At 57.9% G+C, this 22,061-nt stretch overlaps 2 protein-coding genes and 1 long non-coding RNA gene across 6 annotated transcripts; 1 reads left to right on the top strand and 2 right to left on the bottom strand.

Annotated features, from left to right (window-relative positions):
• Positions 1 to 1,125: 1,125 nt before the first annotated feature.
• On the top strand, positions 1,126 to 7,322 carry PSMC3 (proteasome 26S subunit, ATPase 3). Of its 2 annotated transcripts, XM_036427427.2 has the most exons (13): positions 1,126 to 1,141; positions 1,235 to 1,312; positions 1,554 to 1,637; positions 2,107 to 2,232; positions 2,880 to 2,984; positions 3,077 to 3,139; positions 3,627 to 3,764; positions 4,195 to 4,338; positions 4,455 to 4,603; positions 5,471 to 5,567; positions 5,781 to 5,926; positions 6,889 to 6,970; positions 7,140 to 7,322. In XM_036427427.2, exons 2-13 carry the CDS (start codon positions 1,286 to 1,288, stop codon positions 7,248 to 7,250), a joined length of 1,272 nt encoding a protein of 423 aa, XP_036283320.1. In that variant the 5' UTR covers positions 1,126 to 1,141; positions 1,235 to 1,285; the 3' UTR covers positions 7,251 to 7,322. The 2 variants fall into 2 exon arrangements, with proteins under 2 accessions (XP_036283320.1, XP_036283319.1); XM_036427426.2 differs by lacking the exon at positions 1,126 to 1,141 and having other exon boundaries at positions 1,164 to 1,312.
• A 1,668-nt stretch (positions 7,323 to 8,990) lies between these two features.
• SLC39A13 (solute carrier family 39 member 13) lies at positions 8,991 to 16,612 on the bottom strand. Of its 3 annotated transcripts, XM_045577640.1 has the most exons (11): positions 14,840 to 14,955; positions 14,281 to 14,473; positions 13,049 to 13,162; positions 12,679 to 12,803; positions 12,223 to 12,333; positions 12,021 to 12,110; positions 11,826 to 11,930; positions 11,261 to 11,311; positions 10,568 to 10,700; positions 10,298 to 10,397; positions 8,991 to 10,179 (listed from the first exon to the last, which is right to left on the bottom strand). In XM_045577640.1, the coding sequence occupies exons 2-11, from the start codon at positions 14,444 to 14,446 to the stop codon at positions 10,104 to 10,106; spliced, it is 1,071 nt and encodes a 356-aa protein (XP_045433596.1). In that variant the 5' UTR covers positions 14,447 to 14,473; positions 14,840 to 14,955; the 3' UTR covers positions 8,991 to 10,103. The 3 variants fall into 3 exon arrangements, with proteins under 3 accessions (XP_045433596.1, XP_036282955.1, XP_036282960.1); XM_036427062.1 differs by lacking the exons at positions 11,826 to 11,930; positions 14,281 to 14,473 and adding an exon at positions 16,524 to 16,612 and having other exon boundaries at positions 14,840 to 15,148; XM_036427067.2 differs by lacking the exons at positions 11,826 to 11,930; positions 14,281 to 14,473 and adding an exon at positions 16,524 to 16,612 and having other exon boundaries at positions 10,572 to 10,700; positions 14,840 to 15,148.
• Positions 8,991 to 21,990, bottom strand: LOC118712856. Its single transcript, XR_004986145.1, has 4 exons — positions 21,980 to 21,990; positions 20,331 to 20,337; positions 17,798 to 17,807; positions 8,991 to 9,655 (listed from the first exon to the last, which is right to left on the bottom strand). It is a non-coding gene; the product is annotated as an uncharacterized LOC118712856 (long non-coding RNA).
• Positions 21,991 to 22,061: the final 71 nt, after the last annotated feature.

Here is a 22,061-nt window from a genome sequence, read left to right as displayed (position 1 = left end):
ATCAACAGGACGTGGGCTGGATCCCCAGTGTAGGTGTGCAGGAGGCAGCTGATCAATGATTCTCTCTCATCATTGATGTTTCTCTCTCTCTCTCCTTTCCTCTCTGAAATCTCTCTCTCTCTCTCTCTCTGAACATAGTTAAGTCCATCTTTCTAATAGTGTATCTCTCTCTCTCTCTCTCTCTCTCTCTATATATATATATATATATATATATATATATATATATATATATATTTCAGAGAGGAAATCTCTCTCTCTCCCCTTTCCTCCCTGAAATATATATATATATATATATATATATATATATATATATATATATATATATAGAGAGAGAGAGAGAGAGAGAGAGAGAGAGAGAGAGAGAGAGAGAGAGAGAGAGAAAGAGAGAGAGATACTGTTAGAAAGATGTTATGGACTGAATTGTGTTCCCCAAAGTTTATATGTTGAAACCCTAACTCAGATCAGAGGACACAGGTACAACAAATGAGTCTCATTTGATCCAAAGAGTCCTGTCTTAGTGAGATGAAAAGAAACGATTACAGACGTGATGTTTGCTTTTTAAAAATTTTTAATTGTAGAGGCTCATTGCCAGCTGAGCTCTTCCCACAGGGGCAGTGCTGTGGCCCCTGCCCTGAAGTTAGTAGCAGCAGTGATCATTCTTTAAGATTGGTTAAGGATTCTCTCAGGTAACCCTTGGTGGCCAACCTTAATAAATAATAATTATAAAAATGCTGCCTGAGGTGTTATCCCTCCCATCCTCCCCTTTGCACACGGCTGTCGTATGTTGTTTATACCGTAGTTTGGGAGGCAGAGCTCTTGTGTAAATCCCCTAATTCCTAACTGGGCCATTTCAGATTGCAGCACCCCTTTCCAAAACGCCCTTTCGGTTATGGGCCAACATAAGACTACATTTCCCAAGGGGCTTTGCGGCTCCCGCCCTTTCTCCCGCCCCTTCCGTTTATACATCCAGGCCCCGCCCACTGCGAGCGTCGGCCAGTAGCACAGGATCAACAGGACGTGGGCGGGAACTTCTCAGGAGACACGGGGGTGGGCCCTGTGGCCCGCGCGTGGTCTTTGGAACCGGAGAAGCAGATTCGCGGCCTGAGATAAATCGGCCGGAGTCAGGACTTGGAAGAAAGAGGTCTGCTACCAGTCAAGGGCTGGTGTTAAGACAGACAGTACTAATTTTCTGCCACGGCTCCCGCCCAGTCCGAGCTTCGATCTTTCCCTCTAGGAAGTGAATCTGCTGCCGGAACTCGAGAGTTCAGTGACTCGGCAGGAGAAGATGGCGACCGTGTGGGACGAGGCTGAGGTCCGCTCCGGGGCAGCGCGGGGGTCCTAGAGCCGGACGCGCGGGGAGACCACACTGGCGGGAGGGGAGCAGATGCCCGGGGGTCGAGGTCTGGCCCGGTCCCAGGGTCGGGGCCGCTTGGGATGTGGGCAAGCATCCTGATTCCTTCATTCTAGTCTTATGGACGGGGAAACTGAGGCTGAGTGGGCTTGGAGAAAGCGGGCACGTGCCCTTAATTAAATTTTTCTTTTTTTTTAAACAGCAAGATGGAATCGGGGAAGAGGTGCTCAAGATGTCCACAGAAGAGATTATCCAGCGCACACGGCTGCTGGACAGTGAAATCAAGGTGGGCATCCAGGGCCGGCCCGGGTGGTCCCAGCTGCCTCCCTGGGGGAGCATGGGGACCGCTGGTTCCTCCTTGGGCCACAAAAAGAGGAAAGAAAACTAAGCCTTAAGAGGGACTAGCAGAGGGACAGGATGTTGGGACACCAGGCCTGGAAGTGGGAATCAGACTGCCATTCCCAGCGAGCTCTTTTAAGTATTCCTCTCAAAAATCCTTCTTTTAGGAAATCTTCATTTTACAGAGAGGAAACTGAGGCTCAGAAGGTTTTTATTTTGAACTACCCAGCCCTTAATAAAAGGCGGAACCTAAAATTTGTATTGGACCCTAAGTCCTACTCTTTTCTCTCTACTCCCACTCCTTCACCAGGCCGCTGTCCGAGGGGCTCGGCTCTCAGAGGCCTAAGGGAGGGCCCCCTGTGATGACTCCACTCATTCCAAGGCCCAGCATTTGCTTCCCCTTGTCTCCATCCCAGATTATGAAGAGCGAAGTGTTACGAGTTACCCACGAGCTCCAAGCCATGAAGGACAAGATCAAAGAGAACAGTGAGAAGATCAAAGTGAACAAGACCCTGCCCTACCTGGTCTCCAACGTCATCGAGGTGTGTGTGTATGTGGAGGGGAAGAGAGGGGTTCGCGGGGCCTGTGATGGGCCATTGGGAAAGAGTGGGTGAAGTTTTGAGGCCCCAGTTGCATGTTGGGGTCCCCTTCGGAGGGTCCCCTTCCTAGTGTGCATTTCTAAGTGTATCTATAGGGCTGGAAAAGGCCTCAGAAGCCTCACCAGTCTCACTTTCTACCGGTTATTTTTCCTTGGGGGTAGATGAGCTCTGTCTGTGCAGAGAAGCATCATCTAAACCACATGTGTCAAACACCAGGCCCGCGGGCCAAATCCGTCCCGCCAGGCCTTGCAATGTGGCCCGCACCGCGCTGTCATCACTGCACTCTGCTGCGTTTCCATCACAATGACAGTTTATGACTGTTCAGTAAACCATTCGGCCCGCGATTTAGGCTGGATTTTAGATTTTGGCCCCTTCTCTGATTGAGTTCGACACCCCTAATCTAAACAGAGATCTTGTCAATCCCATGGTTTATCAACCGCACGTGCTGAGCTCAGGGCCAGTGTGCGGAGCGAGGTAGGGATGGTCAGCCCCCCCAGCGCTGGGACTGTCCCAGCCCAGGAAGCACCCGGCTCTGGGGAGTCCAGGGGCTTTGAGGAGGGCCTCTTCATCTGTGCTCTCCCCCTTCCCAGCTTTTGGACGTGGACCCCAATGACCAAGAGGAGGACGGCGCCAACATTGACCTGGACTCCCAGAGGAAGGGCAAGTGTGCCGTGATCAAAACCTCCACACGGCAGGTGAGGCTGGCTCCGCGGAAGGAGAGCGGAGGAGGGTGAGGAAGCCTTCCTGAGAGCAGTCACTGAGGCTGCTTCTGGAACTTTCCTGACAGACCTACTTCCTGCCTGTGATTGGGTTGGTGGATGCTGAGAAACTGAAGCCTGGAGACTTGGTGGTGAGTGGTGTCCCTGAGCCCAGGCAGAGCTTTGCCAGTGAATTTCTCCCCCTGAGCAGCTGGGCTCTGATCCAGACCCAGGTCTCTGTTGGCCCTAAGTCTCTCAGCAGAGCAGCCTGAAGAGTCAGACCCTGTCTCCCTACTCTGTGAATCTTTTTTTTTTTTTTTTTTTTTTAAAATATTGATATATTTTATTGATTTCAGAGAGGAAAGGAGAGGAGAGAGAAACAGAAACATCAATGATGAGAATCACTGATCGGCTGTCTTCTGCACACCCCCTCCTGGGGATCAAGCCCACAACCCGGGCATGTGCCCTTGACTTAAATTGAACCTGGGGCCCTTCAGTCTGCAGGCCAGTGCTCTATCCACTGAGCCAAACCAGCGAGGGCTCCATATCATTCTTTTCACTCTTCAGATACCTGTCACCCGGCCACTTAATTAGGCCTTGAGCTGGGACAAATCTGAAGGCTCTGTGTTGTGTTTCCAGGGTGTGAACAAAGACTCCTATTTGATCCTGGAGACTCTGCCCACAGAGTACGACTCGCGGGTGAAGGCCATGGAGGTGGACGAGCGGCCCACAGAGCAGTACAGTGACATCGGGGGCCTGGACAAGCAGATTCAGGAGGTGAGGGGGGGGTGGCAGCTACTAGCGGCCTGCCAGCCTTCTGTGTTTCTCTGCCTCGTTGACCAGGGCGCTTCCCCTAATGTGCCTCTTATCCCCATGGCGTCCTAGGGAGGCAAGGAGGATGCACGTGACAGTTTGAGGGACTGAGATCCCGAGAGAGTGAACCATTTGCTTAGGGTCATGGAAGGCTAAGGCCAGAGCCAGGCCTGGAACTCAGGCCCAGTGTTTCCACCATGTGCTGCTGAGCCTGGAGGGACCACAGTCAGCCTTGACGGGAGTGAGGTTCTGCGTTCTCTTGATGGGGGGAAGGAGAGGGCAGTGTCCCTGAATTGGAATAGGAGGGTTACAGATTGGGGTTGAAACCATTACAGGTTGGGCTGTAGGAGCCCTCAGGGCTTCACTCTCCTCACCTAGGACTTCTTCCTGGCAGCTGGTGGAGGCCATTGTCCTGCCCATGAACCACAAGGAGAAGTTTGAGAACTTGGGGATCCAGCCTCCAAAGGGGGTGCTGATGTACGGGCCCCCAGGTACGGGGAAGACTCTGCTGGCTCGGGCCTGTGCTGCGCAGACCAAGGTGAGTGCTTTGGGAAGACGAGGAGGAATGGGCAGGACCGGGCACTCGGAGCCTGAAGGCACCTGTCATGGTGCTTCTGGCCTGATTACGTCAACCCCCATTCCCGCCGCCCCCAGGCCACCTTCCTGAAGCTGGCCGGCCCTCAGCTGGTGCAGATGTTCATCGGGGATGGTGCCAAGCTGGTCCGGGATGCCTTTGCGCTCGCCAAGGAGAAAGCTCCATCCATCATCTTCATTGATGAGCTGGATGCCATCGGCACCAAGCGGTAAGGGGTGCTGGGTACCACCAAGGAGATGGTTCTGAATTCCTACTCCCACCCTGTCCCCTTTCCTGGGGTGATGGCATTTTTACTTTGTGTTCTTCCTAAATTCTTTTCTATCAAGCTTCCCTGCTGCTTATCTTTCCCCCTGACCATCCATTTTCACAGCGGGCTGCGTGTTCCCTACAAAAACCTTGTCATGTCACTCATGCAGTCACAGCCCCTCACACATACGGATTCTACTTAAAACCCTTCCTGGGCCTCCCCATTGCTCCTTGGGGTAAATGCTTGGGCTTGCCATGACCTGCAGGGCCCCTTCAGTGGCTGTCCCTGCTCCCCTCCGGCCTCATGCTGGTTCTGCCCCTGCCTCCCCCGCCCTCGGGACTCTCCGCAGCCCCCCGCCCGGGCTGCAGGCCCACTCTGGCTCTGCAGCGGGAGAGACTGCGCGTCTGCTGTTTCCTCTGTGGAGTGTGCTTTACCTTCTTCCCTCTTCTGTGATTGGTTGCCCAACTGATGTGTTTTCAGCCTTTAGCTCTCGGCTGAGGTTCCCCTTACACTCCAGGCCTGGGCTGGATCCCTGTGCTTCTAAGCTTAGCGCAGCTTGCAGTGGATGTTCATCAGGCGCTGGCCCAGGCACTGGGTGGTTTTATCCTCAGCTCCACACCTGGCCCCAGAGCCTCCCTGGTCCCTGAATGCTGCCATCCACCGCTCCTGACCCCTTTTCCGTGCTAGTCCCTGGCCGGCGCCCCCAAGCTGAGTGAGACATTCCCCTGCCCTGGATGGGCTGGGCGAGGCTTCTGGTGGGGGGAGAGGAGGGAGGGCTCTGCCCAAGCAGCGGCCTCACCAGTGTCTTGGGCCTCCTTCGGGCCTCAGCTTTGACAGCGAGAAGGCCGGGGACCGGGAGGTGCAGAGGACGATGCTGGAGCTTCTGAACCAGCTGGACGGGTTTCAGCCCAACACCCAGGTCAAGGTAAGTATTGTTGAAGGTGAAAAACATGGGGTTTAGAGGCCAGGACCTTCTCGTTACCTCGCTGTGGCAGCCATAGCAGGAATTGGGGTCTGTCTTGAACGTCCCCTGCCCTTTCACCTGCACCCTGGGCTGTCTCTGCCTGTTGTGGCCGTGACTGCTGCTGGTCTGAACCCCTTCCTTTCAGTTCAAGTTGCTGCTGCTTTCTTTGTTCAGGTAATCGCGGCCACCAACAGGGTGGACATCCTGGACCCTGCCCTGCTCCGCTCTGGCCGCCTGGACCGGAAGATTGAGTTCCCGATGCCCAACGAGGAGGCCCGGGCCAGAATCATGCAGATCCACTCCCGAAAGATGAATGTCAGGTGAGCCCGCTGTCCAGGAGCAGGCGCCGAGCCGCCCAGGCCTCCGCCCATCCCCTTCCTCCCGCAGCCCGTTCACACAGCACCTTTCAATACCATTTTCTTTTTTTTAAAAAGTATTTTTTGCTGATTTCAGAGAAGAAGGGAGAGGAAGAGAGCAATAGAAACATCAATGATGAGAGAGAATCACTGATTGGCTGCCTCTCGAGCCTGCAACCTGGGCATGTGCCCTTGACCAGAATCAAACCTGGGACCCTTCAGTCTGTAGGCCGACACTCCATCCACAGAGCCAAAGCAGCTGGGGCTGAATACCATCTTCTAACCTCCACTTCTCCCACGTGCCTGAGGTAGTCTTCCGGGGGCCAAGACTCCCCATTGTCGCTGCTCTACTCCTTAGGCTCCACCTGCCTCCTCCTCCCCCACAATAGGAAGGTCTGCAGGCCATTGGGCCTCAGTTTCCCCACCTCCCTGACCTCAGCACATGGGCACAGCCCCACATGGTCCAGGGGGATCCATCCAGGGGCCAGATGGAACTAGGTTCAGATCTCTGTGACCTTCAGCAGGTGACATAACCTCTCTAAGCCTCAGCTTTCTTATCTGGGACTTGTGTGTCGGGGGGCGGGTAATGGCGGGTTGTGGCAACATCAGGCACAGTGCTCGGCATGTGAGCTTTTTAAGTGGGAGCAGCACATGCACACGGCCTGTGCTACTCACGAGAGGCAGATGGCCATCCTTGTCTCCACACCCTCCTGCTCCCCCGCCTCAGCCTCAGAGGTCCCTGGGGTCTCTAGTATAGATTTCTAGAAGGCTGGAGCTCAAGACAGAGAAATCACCTTGTCTAACCTGCTGAAGAGAACGAGGCACAGTGTGAGCTGACTGGATGGATGGGGCAGCGTGGGGGACCTGTGCTCCCCCCGCCCCGCCCCCATGAGTAACTGAGGCCAGTGGCATCTCTCCTCCCGCAGTCCTGATGTGAACTACGAGGAGCTGGCCCGCTGTACGGATGACTTCAACGGGGCCCAATGCAAGGCCGTGTGTGTGGAGGCGGTGAGTGGTGGGTGAGGTGGGTGAGTGGGTGCTTCCCGCCCCCTTCCCTGCAGGGGGCAGCATTACGTGGCCAGTGGGCTGCTGCAGGGAAGAGGCTGGGCAGGCTTTGGCCCCGGGCGCCAGGCCAGGGTGCGGGGAGGCACCCTGAGGCTGTGTGTCCTGGGTGCAGGGCATGATCGCACTCCGCAGGGGTGCCACGGAGCTCACCCACGAGGACTACATGGAGGGCATCCTGGAGGTGCAGGCCAAGAAGAAAGCCAACCTGCAGTACTATGCCTAGAGCGTCCACCACACCATCCCCTGCGCTCCTGCTGGTTAGAATTCATAATAAAAGGTGGTTTCAGGTCACTGACACCTGTCGTCTCGCTTCTTAATGGAGGGAGGGGTGTGCTCGCACGATACCCCTTCCCCACCTGCTCCTGCCTGGAACTCAAGTCAGCTGTGGCCTCAATCCAGTTGTCATGGCGAGGCCCTCGGGCGGTCCTATGGGCCCTCCAGACCCCTCCCTCCCCATTCCCCGCCCGCCCTCTGAAGGTTGTGCTGAAGCCCTAGGTGAATGCAGGCCCTAAATAGAGCCAGCCTTCCCTCCCTTTTGTTCACATTTTGGTGCTCTGGGTCTCCCCCCTGAAACACCTTTGTTTCCTGACCGCCAAGCTTGTTTTTCCACATGTCCCCATTAGCTGTTTTTATTTGTTTGTTTATTATTTTTTATCTTAATTTATTTCAGAGAGGAAGGGAGAGAGAAGATAGGAACATCAATGATTAGAGAGAATCACTGATTGGCCTCTCCTGCATTGCCCTCCCCCTCACCCCTCTCTCGCCTCCCGGATCTGCACTCCCATAGCACATTGACTGAGAACTGAACCGTGATCTGGTTCACTGGTCAACACACAACCACTGAGCCACACCTGGTCGGGCCCATTTCGGTCCATTTCCTCTGGTGAGAACGAACCGTAGCAGGATCTTGGTCCCTTATGCTTTGAAAGCTCCTGAGAACTCAGCAGCTCTCACTTGCCCTCTGACAAAAGCCCTACACCCTCCTGGTCCCTGGTCCCCTCCCCTGAGGAACAAGCCTCATTGGGCTACAGACGGGGCCTTTCTGGAGGTTAGGCTCCTAACCAGCTCTGACCCTTCCCCTATGGTCCCACCACCTCCAGGCCCGCCTTCCTGCTACCGTGCCCCGAGATGCACCTAATCATTGCCTTCCCACACCTGGCTGAGCCCCTGCGTGGCCTCTGAAGGACTGGTTCTGTCCCCTGCCCGGCTCAGCTGCTCCCACTCCTGCATTCCGTCCCCTCTTCTGACAGCTGGAGCATTCACCGGCCGCAACACCCTGGTAAACCTGCACGCACTCGAGGCTCAGCATGGGAGCCCCAGCGCCTGGGCTCCTCCCCTGACAGATGAGGCGCCGGTCCACTGGGTCCCGGGGTGTCGTCAGGAGCAGCGAGTCCCTTTTTGCTGAAAGGAGTGATTCAGAGCCAGGCTGGGCACAGCACTTCGGGCTTCACACTCAGCAATGCTGTGCAGACGTGCTGCCCTCTGCTAACTACTGAGGCTGTGCTGCTTGGCTTAGATAGAGAGCACTGTGGGGAAGCAGCGCCCCCCGGTGCCTGGTCCTGTCCTTACACAGCACATTCATTGAGGCTAAACCTGAGATGCCTATGGATGGAGCTCCCTTCCTGGGTTAGATTACTCAGGGGCAGGCTGGGAAAGAGCCGCCGGTTCCCAGGTCTGTACAAGGCTAACACCCTTGGGCGGGGGGGGGGGGGGGGGGGGCTGCTATAACACAGTGGCAGGCTTGTTTTATGGGGACAAAAAACTAACAGGACGAGCCAGGAAACTGTGAAATGCTATCCCGTTCTGAGAAGCACTGCCAGGGTAACAGTTCAGAGACAGCACAGAGCAGAGGGTGGGAGGCGGGGGCGAGACGGGCAGGCGGCCAGCCGGCGCGGGGCCGTGGGGCGGCCAGCCGGGAAAACCCTGTTCGGCTGGATGGTGCCCAGGACAGAGGCGGCCAGTGTGTGTATAATATTTATTTGCATTTTATATATAGAACAAGTATTTACAGATACAAATGGAATCAGCAAAACTGCCGTGAAACCATTCCGACCCTCTTATGGCCGCTTCTGAGAATGTCCGAGGTCGAGCAGCTGGGCTGGGCCTGGCTGCGGAGCGGGCCAGCTGAGTACCTGGGCGCCAGCCAAGGGAAATAGCTGGGGATTATGACTTCAGCATTCTCCCAGAGCACATTCCCGTGTGCTGACTACACGGAGCCCTCGCCACCCCCACCTAACAGGGGCCTGAGCAGGGAGGGCAGCCGCGAACCACTCTCTCTTCCTGCCCCCAGGACGTCTGCCTGGCCCCTGTGCTGGCGCAAGCTACCCTGAGCTGGCCCGGGCGGTCTCCCTGGCCCAGGGCTGCTGGCTGCACTGCCGGCTGCTGTTTGGCAGCCGGAGGTGGCAAGAGCGGCTGGTGCTGCCACGGAGCGTTCACTGGGGGGGATGGGGGGGGGAGCTGGCCCCGGTCTGAGGAAGCATCTCGCGGCTTCAGGCTGGGAGGGTGGGACTGTCAGTGCTGAGTGGGGCTGGGGGCTGCAAGAGCACCTGCCTCTCCTCTCTTTGGCTGTAGAGATGGCGAAGGGAGGGCCACGACCATGGATGCAGCGGAGTTCACCCCAGCCTCAGCCTCGGTGCGTGAGCAGAGGGGTTCCCTCTCTCGGCCAGGGACCTGTGAGGCCCAGGGGGGCAGCTCTGGGGTTCCCTGCACCAGGGGCTGCTGGGGCTTCCCTTCGCTCTCCTGGGGGTCGTGGGGAGAGGCCTCTGCTTGGGACCAGCGCTGGCTTCCTCACTGCTCTCTCTGGGAGGTGCAGGATGGCAGGGTGGCCAGGAGAGGGGACCACAGTGTGGCTGGGGCGGGCGTGGGCACTGGGCCCTGGGCAGGAGGGATCACAGTGTCGGTCTCACACACCTCTGACACACACACACACACACACACACACACGTGCCCACAGCATCCTCTGGTTGGTTGGAGGCTCACTGGCTCAGACACTCGCCCTCTCTGCCCTCACACACGGTCACAGAGTAAATCGAGTGTCTTATTGCGGTGGCAGGCGGGCGGGCGGGCGCCGGGACGGCTACTCCACCAGGAGCGAGAACAGCACCATCACCACGATCCCCGCGCAGAGCAGGAGCACCTGCTGCAGGGACTGCCTGTGGGGAGAGGGGCGGGGGCTCAGGGGCTGGCGCGGGGGAGGGGCGGGAGGAGGCCAGGAGAGCCCTCCTCCTCCTCCTCTCAGGGCCGGGAGGGGCAGTCCCGTGCGGCACTCACCACGGGTCATCTTCCTCCAGGATGTCGGGCAGCACGTTCACCAGGGCGATGTAGAGGAAGCCGCCCGAGGTGAAGGGCAGGATCCAGGCCACAGTCTCCTCTGCGGGGGAGAAGGCCCGACTGGCTGGGAGCCCACGGGGCCCTCTCCCCTCCCGCAGCGGGGTCCGAACCGCCCCCCCCCCCCCCCCCCCCCGTCTCAATATCGGGTGTGCCCTTGGCTGGGACCCCGCTGCCGAGGGCCACCTGCCCCCACCCCACACCCGCCCGTACCTACGCCCTTGGGGGACTGTGTGCAGATGGCGAAGCAGGCGCCCAGCAGGCCCCCCAGCGCCGTGGACAGCTGGAGCTTGGCTGCGCTCCATCGGTCAAAGCCGGCCCGCAGCAGGATGGCGAAGTCGCCCACCTGAGGGGAGGTCCGGAGGATCACTCTGGGCCCTGGTAGGACCAGACCCCCGGCCCGCACCCCCTCACCGCACCCCCGGCCCGCACCCCCTCGCCGCGCCCCCGGCCCGCACCCCCTCGCCGCGCCCCCGGCCCGCACCCCCTCGCCGCGCCCCCGGCCCGCACCCCCTCGCCGCGCCCCCGGCCCGCACCCCCTCGCCGCGCCCCCGGCCCGCACCCCCTCGCTGCGCCCCCGGCCCGCACCCCCTTGCCGTGTCCCAGCCCGCACCCCCTCGCTGCGCCCCCGGCCTGCACCCCCTCACTCCGCCCCCGGCCCGCACCCCCTCACCGCACCCCCGGCCTGCACCCCCTCACTCTGCCCCCGGCCCGCACCCCCTTACTGCACCCCCGGCCCGCACCCCCTCGCGGTGTCCCAGTCCGCACCCCCTCGCCACGCCCCCGGCCCGCACCCCCTCGCCGCGCCCCCGGCCCGCACCCCCTCACTGCACCCCCGGCCCGCACCCCCTCGCCGTGTCCCAGCCCGCACCCCCTCGCTGCGCCCCCAGGCCCTCTGGAACTCACCTCATGGGGGATCTCATGCAGGAGGATGGCCATGGTGGTCAGGAGCCCGATCTGCAGGAAGGGGAGTCTGTGGGGGTCTGTGCCGAGGGCGGGGGAACCCTCTGTCCACTCAGCCTACCCTGTCTGCTCTGCTCTGAGCGCCTGCCCGGCCACTGTTCGGAGACCAGGAACACAGCGGCCACCCAGACAGACAAGGAGCTGCCCTCAGGAAGCTCACAGTCTGGAGGAGGGAGGCCAGGACTGAGTAGACACACGAGCTGCGTGCCACTCCCGGACAGCTGCTGGGGGCGAGGAGGGTGCCATGGGCAGGGGTCATGGGGCCTAGGTGGACAGGGGGCAGCAGAGGCCTGTCTGAGGAAGCCCCTTTAGCCGAGGCCTAAGGAGCCAGCGTGGGGGGTGGGGGAGAGCGTCCAGGCAGAGGGGGCAGTGTAAGGCGAGGCCGTGAAGGAGGGGAAAGCGGTGTTCACAGCTGGCAGACAGGCGGGGGAAGGTGGGGAGCATCTGGAAGCGGGCAGGCAGAGGCATGGGGTCCCAAAAAGGAGTGTCTGCAGCCAGGAGAACAGACCAGTGTCTCGGGACAAAAGACCACGTCCAGGAGAGCGACAGGGAGGACTGGGGCTCGGAGGAGGGTGTTGCTGATGCAGGGAGCAAGAAGTGATGGGCTGGAGACCTATTTTGGAGGCAGAGCCAACTGGTCAACACAAGCACCATCCTTCCCACTGGCATTGCCTGCGCCCGGCCGGCCCCAAGCCCCACTCACCTTCTTGCTCACCAGGAAGCTGGCGGCCACAGCCAGCCCGTGAGTGAAGTTGTCGATGGTGTTGGCCAGCAGGTTGAGATAGCCACGGACCTGGGGGAGGGGAGGGAGGGCCAGCTGAACAGGGCGGGCAGGGCCGAGCCGGGCTGGCCGCTCGGGGGGCGGGGGCGGCTGCAGGAGGAGGGGGCCCTCAGGGGCCACTCACTCTGATGCTCTGGACCACGGCGCTCAGGCCGGGCTCTGCAGCCGGCTGGGCCACGTAGCGGCCTCCACCGAGCACGGCAGCGGCGGCAGCAGCAGGGTCTTTGCGGGGGGCCTAGGGCCAGAAGGAGGGAGAGGTGACATTAGGTGCCCTCCCCCCGCCCCCCGCTTGGCCAGGGTGGACACAGAAGAGGAGCAGAGATGGAGAAACAGAGACAGGGAACACCCCTTTTCTCTGCTGCTTGGTCCGCCAGGTGCCCTCAAACTCAATGGACTGTCCGCCTCCTGCACGGCCGTCGCTCCCCAGATCCCCAAACAAGCTGGCCCGGCCCCCAGAGGCCCCAAGAAAAGGCCAAGAGACCCTCTTTGACCCAGGGTTTAACTCCGAACCTGGGCCTCCAGGCCCTGGGACCACGGCAGCACAGACTGAGGATCCCAGGTCCTGGGGTTTGGGGCTCACCTGGCTGGTCCCCTCCTGCTCCTTGCTGTCCAGGAACGTCTTTTCCAAAGCCAGGAAGGTCAGGAAGCCGGCGATGACCCACAGCCCCAGCTGTTGCTGCTGCTGCAGGCTCTGCCTCTCACCACCTGCAGGGGGCAGCACTGACAGACCAGGCCCAGCCAAGGCCAGAGAAGAGGGGCCATGTGGAATGGGGGGCCTCGTCCAGGGCAGGGACAGAGGCTGGTGGGGCAGCGGGGCCCCGGGGGCTCCCACAGAGGCCGGGGCAAGTTCCCAGCCTGATACCCAGAATCCCCCTGCCAGGCCTGGGCATGGGTACCGGCCCCCTGCCACCCCTGCCTGCTTGTGGCCTGCGGGCTGTGGCCTCACTCACCGAGGCTGGAGCTGCACGTGTAGGCCCAGGCCTCGGGCAGCAGGTGGAGGAACACGTTGCCCAAGAGGCCGCCCAGCGCGAAGCTGAGCAGCTGCTTCAGGCGCCGGGCCCCCGCTGCAAGGCAGAGAGAGAGAGGCGGGGCCTGGGGGCTGACCCTCCGGGGACCCTGCCCACCCGGCCTCTGCCCACCCCGGTGACTAGGCGCTCTCTGTGGTCCCCACCAGAACGTCAGCCTCTAAAAGGAACAGCTCAGCAGGAACGCCCTCAGCCTGACGACGGGCTGCAGAGCTACTGCCTCCTGGTTAAGGCCTCAGCTGTCCAACCCACCGGCTGGTGCCCGGGGCAGACCGCTCCCGGGACTCAGTTTCCCCTCCTGTAAACGGGGGACAAGTGTACCCATCGGATAGGGGTCCTCTGGGAAGCCGGTAACAGTACACTGAGCGAGGACTCCCTACACGGGGATTTTCTTTTCTCAGCCACTGTTACTCGCAGAGAAGTGACAGAGGTGTGTGTGGGGATTTTTGCTGATTTGCAGCATCCAGAGCTGGAGGTGCCTGAGGGGGGCCGTGTCCAAACCCTCGGTTTGGAAGACACTGAGGCCCGGAGGGCGGAGGCGCTTTGGGGGTGGGGTAGCAATGATGGGGGGCGGGGGGGAAGCTGCTGCTTCTAGGCTGTGGGGCCTCAGGTTGGTCCAAGAACCTCCTCTCTGTGCCCGTGCGTCCCCATTTGTAAAGTGGAGCTAGTAATCCAAGTCCCCCCTACCCTAAAGGGTGACCAGACGTCCCGATGTTTAACCATTTGTCCCGTGTCCCGCGGTGTTTTAAAAAAATCCATGGGACAAATGGTTAAAAATCAGGACTGTCCCGCCAAAAGCGGGACGTCTGGTCACCTTGCCCTCCCCTGACCTCGCAGGGACTGAGCTGAGGAACAGGCATGAGAGCAGGGCTCCACCCACAGCCGCGGCAGCAGCCTCTGGCCCAGGGACAGAATGAACAGGGGAGCACAGCACCCGGAGCCCTCGCCCAGACTTCCTGTGTCCCTCTCTGGGGTGGGGGCACAAGACACCTTCCCCCCCCCCCCCCCCGCCCGATCTCATGGACTTTCCATTACAACGTGCCGCTGTGGACAGACAGTCCACGCACACCCCACGGGAGGGCAGCCAAGGGGAGCCTCCACCTGTGCCGGGCCCCCACCGCCCAGACCCCCTCCCCAGAGGCAGGCCTGCAACCAACCTCCCTCCTGCTCCGGGGGAAGGCTGGCCCAGGGGCTCCGGGTCGGAGGGCTCTTCTGCATGACGAGCAGAGGCTGAAGGGAGAGGCAGTGCTTCGCTGGCCAAGGCCCACCCAGCACGGGTCCCTCACACTGCCTTCTCCCTGCACCAGGCTGCCTTACGGACATGCGCTCCTTCAACTGTCACAATGGCGCCTGTGAGGTAGACACCACTGTCACCCTTTCTCAGGCTGGGAGCCTGAGGCAGAGGGAGGCGAAGTAAAACTGGCCCAGTGGTACCCAGCTGGTAAGTGGCAGAGCCAAGATTTGAACCCAGGCCGGCTGATATCCATATTTCCCATCGCTATCTCTACTGCTGCTTGGTGACTGTTCGCTAGTGGTTGCTCTTTCGGAATAAAAGGACGCATAACGGAATGAACAGACGAGCCTGGGGAGCCCCGGTCTCACAGGGCCGAGGTGACACACTGTATTCTGTCCTCGCCCTCCACCTCAGACACTGGGACCCAGGACGTGAGACCCAGCTCTCCGGGGAAGAGAGAGTGCCAGGGGAGGGTCACCCACCTTCTGAGCGCAGGGTGGCTCCCATCTCCAGGGGGATGACCAGCAGCGGGAAGACCCCGCTGAGTCCCACCAGCAGGGAGCCCAGGAGGGAGCAGATCCAGGTGTCCAGCCGCTCCCCGCTCAGCAGGGCTCCCCACGACTCACTCTCCTTGTTATCGAGGCGACAGGCTGCTGCAGCCCCCCGGCTCCGGAGGGCCTGCTGGGAGCCCCCAGCCCCTCCCAGGAGCTGCAGGGCCACAGCAGCGAAGAGCAGGAGCCTCGGGCCCGCCATGCCGCAGCCAGAGCAGGGACATCCAGGCATGCCAGGAGCTGGAGAACACAGAGGCCACTCGCATGAGCTGCCACCGTGGCTGAACACCTGCGTGTGCATCTTACCCTCCCGCTGGCCTGACCCAGGGCCTCCGTGGCTCCGAAGAGTGGGTGCACAGAGCAAAGGGCTCCGCTCCTCCACGCTCCAAGGACCGCATTTTTTCCTCCTGAGCCGGCTTCCGGCTTCTGACTCTGTCAGCAGGTCTGCCCGAGGCTAAACTTTTCCTAATGACAGGGTGAGGCGCTGGCTGGCTCCCCTCAGCCACCGGCAGGGCAGGGCAGGCCCGGCCCAGCCGGGTGCCTTTGGCTGCCAGGGGAGGTTTGGCTACCGGGATGTGCCCTGGCGAGGGCACCCCAGGGACTGAGGCTGGCACTGTCTAGCTCGAGGGGGCGACCTTCGGAAGTGCCGGTTGTGAAACCAAGCAACGGAGCGAGCGAGGACAGGACCCTTAGAGCTTCTTCCTAGGAAATGGGCTCAGTGTCCCCGGGGCACAGACACAGGCAGGAGGTGGGGCTGAGGAGGAGGGATCCCGCAGCGGGAGCTGCCTCACAGATGCTCAGAGCACCGCCGTTAACTTGGTGCTGGGCTCAGCGGCAGCTTATAGCTGCTTGTGGGCAAGTCCCTGGAGCCCCCTCTCTGAGCCTCAGTATCCTTGTCTATAGGACGAAGATAAGTGTTGCCTCCCTCACATGGTCACGCACATAGATGAGCTCGATAATGCAGGTAAAGGTGCCTGGCAGGGAGGAAGCACAGCACCGGGCAGCAGGGCTGCACCCAGCCGGGGTCACAGGACTCCAATGTGAGTCAACCAGGAGAGAGGCTCAGCCTGGAAACTCAGGCATGAGGTGCCCATGCGGTCTGCCCTGCCTAGGGGTGGCTGTGACCTTGGCTGCAGAGTCCCTGCCTCAGTTTCCTCCTCTGCTGCCAGAGGTGGGAGGGAGGGGAAGCAGCTGCTCTGGAAACGATGCCCACGCGCGGCCCGGGACCTCCAGGCCGGAACGGGAGACCCCGATGACACCGCGGGGCGCCACTGGGGACCAGAGGCAGGCCCGGGCCAGGTCGGGCTTGGAGGCCGAGGCGGGTCACGCAGGGACGAGGGGATCGCGCAGAGATGGGGTCTGGAAAAGGGAAGGGGGTGCGGAGTCTGAGAGGAGAAGGAGAGAAGAAAGCAAGAGAGTGGAGAGGAAGAGATCAGAGATAGCGGATGGGACAGGAGGGGAGAGCAAGGCGGAGATGCGGAGCGACGTGCAGAGGAGCCCGGGAAGTTGGACTCCAGGCTTGGGCGAGGGGCCCAGGTCCGGGCCCGGGCCGGGCTGGGGGATCGCCGGGTCCATCCCGCCCCGGCGCGGGCCCGGGGGCCGGGCGGTCACTCACCGGGCTGCGGCGGCGGCGGCAGCGCTCCGGGCGGGCCCGGCCATCTAGCGGCGGCGCGGCGCCCCGCCCGGGCCGGCCCCGCCCGGCCCCGCAGCCCGGCCCCCGGCCCGGAGCCGCCCCCGGCGCGCGGCCACGTCACTCGGGAACCGTCCGGAACCCGCGGCGCCGCGCGCCGCCGTGTGCGGGGGGGTGGCTGTCCGGGAGCACTTCCGCCTCGCGGCCATGGGGGATCCGGGCGGCCAGCGCACTTCCGCTCGGGCCGGACTAGGGGCGGCGGGGAGGGCCGGGCGGAAGTGGGAGAAGCTCGGGTACGGCGCTCAGCGGGCTGGGCAGGGCCGGGGCTGTGGCTTCGCGGGGATCGCGAGCGGCCGGGCTGGCGGGTCGGTCCCGCGCGGCCGCACGGGGGCGTGCTCGCATGCCGGACTCGCAGCCTGCGGCCGGAGGCCCGGCTCCCTGGTGGGAGGGTGGCTGCAGCGCTGGGTTCTGAGTCACTGGCCTGGCTCCTCCATGAACACGGGGAAAGGGGAAGTGCCTGCCACAGGGAGGGGCCTAGCCCCGGGAACCTCAGAAGAGGGAATTTTATTCTTACTCATCGAATTATTTTTGTGCTTTGGTTTTTCACTGGGAACCTCAGGCCTTTGTCTCCAGAGATTGTAACCCTTTGGGGTCCAGTGCACGGTGGCTTGACACCGCTGCTCTGAGCTCCAAACCTGAGGAAAGCGAGGGCTCTGTGCTCATCCTCACCTAGCGGACAACGGCCTGACTTGTTAGACGAGGGCAGCAAACAATAGCATTATTATTATAACTGCAATGTACTGAACACCTGCTATGTGCCATCCACTCGCATTCTTAAGGAATCTTCATTCTATCCCACGGAGGCGGGTACCATTAGCCAAGGTTGAAACAATGGAACAGCTGGCAGAGCCAGGATTCAAACCTCTGGGTGTCCCTGAGCCCAGAGCATGCAATGGCACCTCTCATTTCTAGAGTGTGGGAGTCTGTCTTGGTGTTTCCACTTTGCAACCTTCTCTGGGAATCAGCCAGGACTGTACAGGAGGGGGCATGTGGGTACTTACTTGGGCAGAGATGGTGATGGGGTGGGGTTCTCCAAGCCTCGGACCCTCATCTGCATCCCATGATAGCTCCCTTCATCTGCCCTGAGTCCATCTCCTCTCCTGGGGGCTCTGAGGGCACACGATGCCCTGTACCACCTCACACTCCAATGTCTAGACTCTCAGCTCCTTCCAGGTGGGATCAGCTTTCCTCTGAAAGACCCCTGGCTGCCTCACCCCACCAGGCAGATCAGAGGTAGATCAGGGTGCCCTCTTGGGCCCCTCCCTGAGTTCTGAAGTGGAAACCCTGGGTTGGTTTCTTTGCAAGGGGAGGAAGGTCTGGGATCTCTAAGATGCCCCCCCTCATATGCAAATCACTCCATCATATGCAAAGCACTTCACAATATACAAATGATTTCACAATAGTGCAGTCAGCATTCCTGCCTCTGGGGGCTGAGGGCTGCTGGCCACCAGCCAGAGGAGGGGCAAAGCTGCCATTTGCTGCCTTCTCACTGGCCTTTCCTCTCACCGGGCCTGGAATGTCTACCATCAGACTTGCTAACGGATTAAAGCAACATGGGCATTGGGGATGGGACTGGAAGATGACAATAAGCGGGAGGGCCAGGTGGAATGATGTGGTGGGTAAACTAATGTGGGATGTTAAAAGCAGTGAATTAGATCTTGCAGGGGGCTTCCAGGTATAACCAAGTAAGAAAAGGGACATTAAATATTTATTTAACATAATCCACTATTTTAAAATAACGACAAAAGGAACCTTATATATGATCATGAGAATCAGTATATAAAAGTCCATGTATAATTGTAAATAAAAAATATATACGATCACACAATAGGGTGATAACATAAATTTTATGGTTGGGGAAAGAAAAACATAAGAGGGCCTGGCCAGTGTGGCTCAGTTGGTTGGAATGTTGTCCTGTGCGCCAAAGGGTTGTGGGTTTGATTTCTGGTCAGGGCACATCCCTAGGTTTCAGGTTTGTGCCCCAGTCAGAGCATGTACAGGAGGCAACTGATGGATGTTTCTCTCACTTGGATGTTTCTCTCTCTCTCTCTCTCTCTCTCTCTCTTTCTCTCTCTCTCTTCCTTCTTCTCTTTCTAAAATAAAAAACATATCCTTGGGTGAGGATTAAAAATTTTAAAAAATATATAAAAAAGGAAAATTTAAAAACATGTTAAGACATGTATATAATCATGTACTTATATTAAAAATTATAAATAAAATTTAGCTGAAACCGGTTTGGCTCAGTGGATAGTGCGTCGGCCTGCGGACTGAAAGGTCTCAGGTTCGATTCCGGTCAAGGGCATGTACCTTGGTTGCGGGCACATCCCCAGCTGGGGGTGTGCAGAAGGCAGCTGATCGATGTTTCTCTCTCATCGATGTTTGTGACTCTCAATCCCTCTCCCTTCCTCTCTGTAAAAAATCAATAAAATATATTTTTAAAAAATTATAAATAAAATTTAATAATACACGCATGTGGTATACCACTATTATATATACAAACCCTTGTTGACTGAAATGTTATGCAGCACATGACTGCATATATATATTTATGTGTGTGTGCAGATACATGTGTGTATATATGTGTATTGTATGTGTGTGCATATATATATATGTGTGTGTGTGTGTGTGTGTATATATATATATATATATACACATCTGTAATGGTCTCCTAGTTTGATGGTTAAGGTTAAGACAACCAGATTCTGGTATTAGATTTTCTGAGGCAAATTACTTAACTCCGTATGCCTTAGTTTCCTCATCTATAAAATGAATTACTATATCGGATTGTTGTGAGGATTAAATGAATGAATATGTCACCCTAACTGTTTTGGCTCAGTGGATAGAGCATTGGCCTGCGGGCTGAAGGAACCCAGGTTCGATTCAGGCCAAGGGTACATATCCTGGTTGTGGGCTCAATCCCTAGTGTTGGGGCGGGCAAGAGGCAGCCAATCAAGATTCTCTATCATCATTGATGTTTTTAGCTCTCTCTTCCTCTCCTTTCCTCTCTGAATTCAATAAAAATATATTTAAATAAAATAAAATGGGTGAATAAAGAGAGACATGATCCCATTTTAAATAAACAAAATATGAATGAATGAATATGTCTAAAGCACTTAGCACTACATCTGGCATATGGGAGTTCTGTTTAAGGGTCAGCTATTATTGTTTATGTTTGTAGATAGACACATGGGTATAAAAAAGGTATCACAGCAATAAAAAGAACAGATAAAGACACAGGGTGGGGGGATCCTCTCTCCTTGTGAGCACGGATGAGTTTTTGACTGGCCTCAGGGACAGGCAAACTTCAGCAGGGCAGGAGGGCCTGGGCGCTGCCTGGGTCTGAGTGGCCAGGCAGGGCTGAGGGACTGCAGAGGTCTTCCTCTGACTCCGCTGGCCTGCCCGGCGCCTGCCTTTAACACATGGCTATGGCTCTGGTACCCTGAGGGGGGCCTTTCTCACCAACTCGGCCTCGGCTTTCTGTTTCCAGGAGGCGGGCCTGCCCGGGCCTGCTGACCAGCAGTGGCTGGGAGACAGGCAGTGCAGGGCTGGAGGCTCCGGGCTGGGGTGACGATGCACACGTCTCCTGCTTCCCGCGTGTGGCTTTCCCTTCTCAGGGCTTTCCCGGGGGCTGCAGGCCCGCAGGCAGCAACCTCGTGGGGAAAGGCATGCGGCTCGGGGCGGTGAGCACCGGCCCATGGACTCAGAAGGGAAGGGGCAGAGTCGGGTGCTCACCCAGGGCCTGCTGCTCCTACAGAGGCTCCATCTCTCCACGCTGGACCTGCCTGTCTGGAACCCCTGACCCTAAGCCTTGGGCTTCTGAAAAGATAGATAAGCTTGCCTAGACCCTGCATAAAGTCTGTCCCAATGGATCTAATGTCTTCCTTTTCCTCTCTCCAACCTCAGAAGGGCAAAGGGGGGCGAAATCCTGTGCACGCGAGCCTTTGCAGGGGCTGCTTTTACTTCACTGGTGTTTCCTGGTCCATTCACTTACTTACCCTGTTTCCCCGAAAATAAGACAGTGTCTTCTATATTAATTTTTGCTCCCAAAGATGCGCTAGGTCTTATTTTCAGGGGATGTCTTATTTTTTCCATGAAGAAGAATACGGTACACATTTATTGTTAAATGAAAATAAAGGAAACTTATTACCTGTATACGGTACGGTAGTACGGTAGTTGTCAACACAAACCAGACAAATTGTGACTCCTACAGTATCAAGAATTTACTCATTTATTCAGTGACAATCCTGTCATCATCTTCTGGAACATCATCATAACAATCCAATTCCTGAATTTCCTGTTGAATTTCTCGTGACTCCATTTCTTTCAGAATCAGTGGACCAAATCTCTCATGTTTAGCAATAGCATTCTGAGACAGAGCCTAGGGGGGGCCTTATTTTCCGGGGGAAGCCTTATATTTCACTTAGAAGGAAACCTGTAAGTAGGTCTTATTTTTGGAGAATGCTTTATTTTCGGGGAAACACGGTATTTCTCCCCTCCCCTCCCCCCCCATCCATCTCCCTGTCTCCTCCTGGGGGGAACCTGAGTTTTGTGTTGATCACAAAATAGAGTTTCAATGGAGTTTTCATTCATCTACCTACCTGCATCCAAACATATATGCCTAGACTGTATTCTGATTGACTTGGCTTTTTTTTTTTTTTTTTTTTTTTTTAAATAAGGGAAAAAAAGCTCTTCTAAGGTGTTTTTTCTTCTTCTATTATTCAGTGATTTTTATAATTGTGTTCCTATAGGTCCTGCACCACTGTTTACCTCTTCATAATAAGTTCACTTCTAGGTATTTTACATCTTTGCGGCTATTTTGAATAGGATATTTCCGGTTACATTTTGAAGTGCTTGTTGGTAGGGCACTGGGGCCAACAGCATTTTCTCCCTGGTTATACTACTTTCTCAGCCTTGCCCTGGAGCCCTCTGGGTGGGCAATCCTGCCCTCCCTGAACACACAGGTGTTAGGAGAAAGGAGCCATCGTGGCTATCTGTGGAGACCTCACAGGAAGTGTCTGTCTCCTGGGCGTTCTCATTCAGCCTCGTTGTGCTAAGATTCATTCATGATATCGCCGGGAACTGGTTTATTTGCTCTCACCGTTGAGTGATGTGCCGCTGTGTGAAGGAAGCCAATGTCATTAATTTAGCCGTTCTCTGGTTATGGGCACGCCAGTTGTGTCAGGACCGCTGCTGCTAAGAACAGGGCAGCGTTGACCTTTCTCGGCCCTGTCTCTGGAGCGCTTGCCGGAGTTTCTCTAGATTTTATGCCTGAAGGGTGTTCGCTGGGCCTCCGCGTGGTGAGATAAGGCTGGATTGTGTGAGCCTGCTCCGGCCAGTGGTTATACCAGTTGCAAGCCCTGGCGATTCCGTGGCCCCAAGACTGGGTGCTGAGGGCCCGTTATTTTTGCCCTCCGGAGGGCGGGTGTAAAATAGCACCTCATTGTGGCCTTCATTTGCATCTCC

This window comes from Pipistrellus kuhlii, unplaced genomic scaffold (genome assembly GCF_014108245.1).
Source record: "Pipistrellus kuhlii isolate mPipKuh1 unplaced genomic scaffold, mPipKuh1.p scaffold_m20_p_9, whole genome shotgun sequence".
Taxonomy (NCBI): Eukaryota; Metazoa; Chordata; class Mammalia; order Chiroptera; family Vespertilionidae; genus Pipistrellus; species Pipistrellus kuhlii.
This window is presented reverse-complemented; position numbering and strand designations above follow the sequence as displayed.